General features: G+C 42.8%; 1 protein-coding gene across 6 annotated transcripts in view; it reads left to right on the forward strand.

Annotated features, from left to right (window-relative positions):
• The window catches only part of LOC108716231 (E1A-binding protein p400), an 81,759-nt gene that overhangs the window by 29,596 nt on the left and 46,163 nt on the right, over positions 1-6,000 (forward strand). For all 6 annotated transcript variants that reach the window (XM_018262356.2, XM_018262367.2, XM_041567188.1 and 3 more), the window contains 4 exons: positions 2,483-2,669; positions 2,858-3,024; positions 3,305-3,471; positions 4,656-4,820. In XM_018262356.2, the coding sequence (XP_018117845.1) occupies positions 2,483-2,669; positions 2,858-3,024; positions 3,305-3,471; positions 4,656-4,820 (686 nt within the window). The remainder of the gene's footprint in view (positions 1-2,482; positions 2,670-2,857; positions 3,025-3,304; positions 3,472-4,655; positions 4,821-6,000) is intronic.

The raw sequence follows: 6,000 nt of genomic DNA on the forward strand, positions 1-6,000 counted from the left end.
AATTCATCACAACCGATGCCAGCCTACAAGGATGGGGAGCAGTGTTTGTCTCACTGACATCAGGGCAAGTGGGCTGAAAATCACAAGGTGATTCTGACGGCCATTTACATCCCTGGCCTCGAAAACTGGCAGGCAGATTATCTCAGTCGCCAACAACTCGATCCAGGAGAATTGTCTCTCAAACAGGACGTCTTTCAAGCCATAGTCCACAAGTGGGGGCTCCCAGAAGTGGATCTCATGGCATCTGGGGTCAAACGCCAAGTTCCTCAATTCATGGCTCGCTGCTGAGACCCGCTGGCTCTAGAGGCAGACGCAATTTGATACCGTGGGATTTTTAGCTAGCCTACCTATTCCCTCCTCTTCCACTCACTCCAAGAGTGCTCAAAAGAATGCTGCACAATCATCCTGATCGTTCCCCACTGGCCGAGACGGGCCTGGTTCTCAGACCTAGTGACGCTAAATCAAATCTGGCACAAGGACCAATTTTACACCCCAAACCCAACGTGTTGTGTTTGACGGCATGGCTCTTGAGCTCTTAACCCTACAGCGCAAAGGGTTCTCCGAATCTGTCGCTCGAACTATGGTGACTGCCAGGAAACCTATTTCCTCTAAAGCGTATTATAGTGTGTGGAATTGCTATAGGGACTGGTGTGCTTGCCACAACGTCCCCTTCCACAAATGTTCCGTTCCTAATATAATGCAATTTCTACAAGATGGCCTGGAGAAAGGGCTATCTCTGGGATCTCTTAAGTCCTAACTTTCAGCTCTATCTGTCCTTGCTCAAAGACGTCTGGCCATCATTCCAGATATCTGTACCTTCATCCAAGGGGTGGCACACCTAGTTCCCCCCTATCGGGAACCTCTGCCACCTTGGGACCTCAACTTGGTCCTCTCAGTGCTCCAGAAGCCTCCATTTGAACCACTAACTTCTATTCCGCTCATATGGCTGACATGGAAAACGACTTTCCTTCTCACCATTTCCTCAGCACGGCGAGTCTCTGAACTCAGTGCACTTTCTTGTCAGGCGTCGTTCCTGATCTTTCACTCAGACAGGGCAGTACTACGCACTACTCCTTCCTTCCGAAGGTAGTGTTGGAGTTTCACATTAATCAGGAGATCACTATTCCTACATTCTGTCCACAGCCAAAACATCCTAAGGAACTAGCACTTCATGCGCTAGATCCGTGAGATCTCTTAAGTTGTATCTGGACCGCACTAAGGAGATTCGATCTACCTCTACACTGCTGGTCTTACCCTCCGGGAGCAAGAAGGGTTCACTGGGGTCGAAAGCCACCATTTCTAGGTGGATCAAGGAAACCATTCGTAGAGCATATGTGGCACAGGGTAAAACCCCCCGCTCCGCATTAAGGCTCACTCCAGTTGGGGACTGAGTACATCTTAAGGTGGCCATACACAGGTAGATAAAGCTGCCGAAATAGGTCGGTTGGACCGATTTGACAGCTTATCTGCCCGTGTATGGGGGCTTCCGACGGGTCTTCCCGATCGATATCTGGCCACTATATCGATCGGGAAGGTTGGATTTTTAACCGACCCGTCAAAGCCCCTTGGCGCATCGTAAGTCGATCGTTTGGCCATACGGACGAACGTCCGATTACCCCCGATATAGCCATGCCGTTAGTGGCATATCGGGGAAAGATCCGCTCGTTCGGCGATGTCGCCAAACAAGCGGATCTTTGAGTCTATGGCCACCTTTAGGCGTTCAGGAACTGTGCTTCCAGAGACCAGGTTTGCTGAGCTGCGACATGGTCGTCCCTGCATTCCTTTGCAAAATTTTACCACTTTGAGGTCTTTGCAGCATCTGACGCACACTTTGGCAGGAAGGTACTGCAGGCCGCAGTTTCTGCATAGGCCTCGCTTCCTCCCTCCCGTAGAATAGGGGACAGCTTTGGTATGTCCCCACGGTCCCTGTGTCCCACCGATTTCTGAGAGAGAAAAGGAGATTTTGGGATACTACCCATTAAACCCTTTTCTCTTCAGATGTCTGTGGGACACAGGGCCTCCCTTCCCTGGAAGCGGACCCTCTGTTGCCTTTAGTCAAGGTATAATAGCCTGCTACTGTATATAGTTAATAGTTATCTGTTAAACAAAACTGATGTTAGTAGCACAGGGTAGAGGGGTTGAGTCTTCTGCTTCTTCAGTGTCCTGCCTCCTGGTGGTGGATGCTATACCCCACAGTCCCTGCTACTGTATATAGTTAATAGTTATCTGTTAAACAAAACTGATGTTAGTAGCACAGGGTAGAGGGGTTGAGTCTTCTGCTTCTTCAGTGTCCTGCCTCCTGGTGGTGGATGCTATACCCTACAGTCCCTGTGTCCCACAGACATCTGAAGAGAAAAGGATTTAAGAGGTGAGTATCACAAAATCTCCTTTTTTGCGTTTTTAAATGTTGCAGTTTTGTCGGAATTGGTTTGACTGCTTTGTGTGTTCTTTATAAATACAATTTTTTTTTTATATTAAATAGGACACAGGATGCTTTGAAAGGAGGGCATTTTGTCAGTGTTCTCCATGTTCTAATGCAATTGCAGAGAATTTGCAACCACCCAGAGCTAGTGGACCCCCGCCTTAAACATTCCTCTTATGCTTCTGAAGCCATTAAATACAAAACAGCGTCTCTGATACTACGTGCATTGCTGCATGATCCATGGAAGGTGGGGAAGTTTACATTCTACAACAAAATAAATAATTGATATTTTCTTAGTATTGGAACTGAATTGTCTTTCGAGAGTAGATTAAATAAATGGGCTCACACCCATGCTTATTTTATTGTTTTTCAGTATATAAATATTTTCTAATTGTCCCATGCATGATAGTTGTCTTTCTTTCTCTTCAAATTTAGAATGTGGACTTGGCCTCGTTTCTTTTGATTGGGATGGAGAATAAAATGACTCGTTATGAATCACAAGTGCTTCCTAAGCAGAAAGTGACCAGGAAATTGATTCAGGAGATCTATAATTCTCCTGATCCAGCAGTTAGACTCGGTCATGTTAAAATCAAACCAAGCAGGTATTTAATTCTTAGTTTTTACGAGGATTTTATTTAAATTTTGTCATACACTTCCCAGGTTTTTACAGGAATGTGTCCGTATCTGATTATAAAACATAATTAACACCTATCTAAGGTTGCAAAAGCAGCCCCCTTTACTTACCAGTGGCTGATCAGAGGCTAGCACATGTAAGTAAATGGGTTACTGAGAGCAAACAAGGTTTTAGTTTTAACACCTTATACCCAGTCCAAGCAGCTGCAACTTTTCAATATTTATTTAAATGATGTTCTCTAATTGTAGGCTGTTTGAGCCAGTTCTGTATGGGCAAAAACCAGAAGGACGGACAGTTAATTTCCCAAGTGCTTCACAGACACGCACAGTAACTCCTACAACAACCACTGTCTCCCAGCAAGGACAAGTTAGGCGATCACCAGTCACAACACCTGCTGTACCTCAGGGAGCTAAAGGTATTTTTAGTTTCTTAGTCCATTTGGAAGTCAGAGCATTTGTGTATAGATAACATCATTTTTTTATGTTGCTTTTTATGTTCTCTAATTTGTTTATCTATAAATCAAGATTTCATTGTTTTTTATTCCTCTAGTGAATGTTTAATTCTTTGCTCTGTAAAACGGCCATTTCTTCCACATTTCAGGAAAGTGGTGTTTAGACACCTTGCACTAAATGGGAGGCATACATATTCCTCTCTTGACTGTCCCTCTGACAATTCACTAGTCTGATCATGGAAATGAGTGAGATTTTTTGTTGATGCTGCAGCAAAACGTTTTGAGGTTTTGAGGGGCATTGATAAAGACTAGCGTTAGCAGGGGGTTTCCAGCCGCACTGAAGGGTAAGACTACAACTCGGGGTTCTTCTGCCATCAGGATCATTTATTAATGACTAGTGCCTAGTGTGATGCTAATGGAGCAGTGACACGTTGACCTTGTTGACAATTTATATGCAGGTGGATCAGTTACTTTTACACATTTCATTGCATTGTGATATTTTGCCTACCAACTTGTCAGGGCCTAGCGGCTCTTGTAAGGTTGGCGTTGGGACCAAGGTGGAAGCTGTATACAGAAAGTCATGATATCTAAATGGTAAAGAAAGTTCATAGTAGTATCCAGGCAAATGATCAGGGCAGTCAGAGAATAAGTCACAATAGGTCAGGAATCAAATCAAGAAAGTTAGGATCCAGCAATCTGTCAATAGAGAATTATAGCTCACCAGGAACACTCAGGAGTAGAAACTATATTTGGGCATTGAACTTGGGTCTATGTCGTCCTTTTATTTTGAGTTTTCACGTCACAATGACATAACCCGCCATGGTGCACCTCCATATTTCATCCAAAGCGAAGCGCTCTTGACACAACTAAAGTCAGCAGGAAAGTTGTGGTTGGGTGTACTTTCAAAACAAAGTATACTGTGCTTTTATACTTTTCTTTCTCCAGATAATCTATTGTGAGAAGTTCCAAACATTTACTAAATACACAAAATTCTCCATGTTGCTATTTTTATAAAAATGGCTATAGCTCTTTTATAAGCACAGTTGTGCTCTGGTTTCTTGGATGCTGACTTTTGAGAACACACTCACGTTTTATTTTAATATTTTCACCATATAATTTTATTACTAATCTGAGGATTTTATTTTCAGCACCTGCCACCCAGATTTCCACTCCTCATGTGCAAGTGGGAGCTCCAAGACCTCAAGCTCCAGTTGCTTTTGCCACAGCTGCCCCAGTAAGGCAGCTAAGCCAGCCACCCCAGCAGAGCATACCATCCCCAAGGCTGGTTCTCAGCTCTCAGGCACGATTGCCAAGTATGTGGGTCATAACTTTTTTTTATAGTCTGCATTCCTTGGAGAAAAAAAAATAATCGAAATGATTAAGCAATACTATATTCACTCCAAGTTGCTTTCCATTATGTATAACTTTACTTTTGCAATTGTGCTTAGTGCTGTGTCCGCTCTCTTTCTCCCAGATTACAAGTTGCTTTTTAAACTAGCCATCCTTTTTCTGTATTTTGTATGATGATAATCCTCATACTCATTTTCTCTTTTAATCTAGTCTTTTTAATTACATTTAATAGCTTCTTTGTGACTTTTTGTGACATACAAATAACAGAATTCAGTAGGTTGTGCTTTTAATCACTGAGTTATTCAGTAAACGGGGCTACAAACCTAAATGGCCACTGAAATAGTCATATCGATGATTGATTTGTGTGTCGGAATGGTCCTAAAACATTTTAATCGTTCCCCTTTATTGTTTTTTCGCTTGTTTCCCTTCCTTTGTTCACCCTATTCCTGTGCTATTTCAGCCTCTTTTATTATACTTCATTAGCTGCACTTTTATTAGGTCACAGCCTTCATTATGAGCTCCCATATCCCATCTGTTATATTATGATTTGGTTTTGGCAAAACAAATTGACACGCCGTATTTATGGTATAAGTATATCATTTATAGAAAGCTGAACTTTTGCTAAACGGTGCAGGTTTTATTCTCTTTGGTAACTTCCACCTAGGGTGCACAAAATTACTAAAAACAAGTTAAATAATTAAAAGTATGACCTTCTTGCAGAATTATGTGGAGTGTTTTCTAGATCACACAATAGGGGGGTCAATTATTAACCAAATATGAGTTGCAGGCCCACGCATTTTGCTAGCATTCAGTTATATTACTTGTGTCAACATACGCTCCTGCACTTGTGTAAAGTTGCACTCAGAGCTGCTTGCACCTATTGACTCAGGGAAATCCTTGGAACTACCACCACCACCACGACCTCTGAACCAGGTTTCCCACCGCAGCCTGTGTAAATAGACATAGTGAAGACGCGCCAATAGAAATAGGAGTTTGTGTCATTACAACGATGCAAGAAATGATTTAAAACCACAAACCCCACACCCAGTCATTGGTGAGTGAAGCTGACTCATGATCAGTCTGATAAAAGTCCAACAAATTCAGTCTAACCACAGTCCTTAAAGGGATACTGTCATGGGGGAA

This window comes from Xenopus laevis, chromosome 1L, assembly GCF_017654675.1.
Source record: "Xenopus laevis strain J_2021 chromosome 1L, Xenopus_laevis_v10.1, whole genome shotgun sequence".
NCBI lineage: Eukaryota > Metazoa > Chordata > Amphibia > Anura > Pipidae > Xenopus > Xenopus laevis.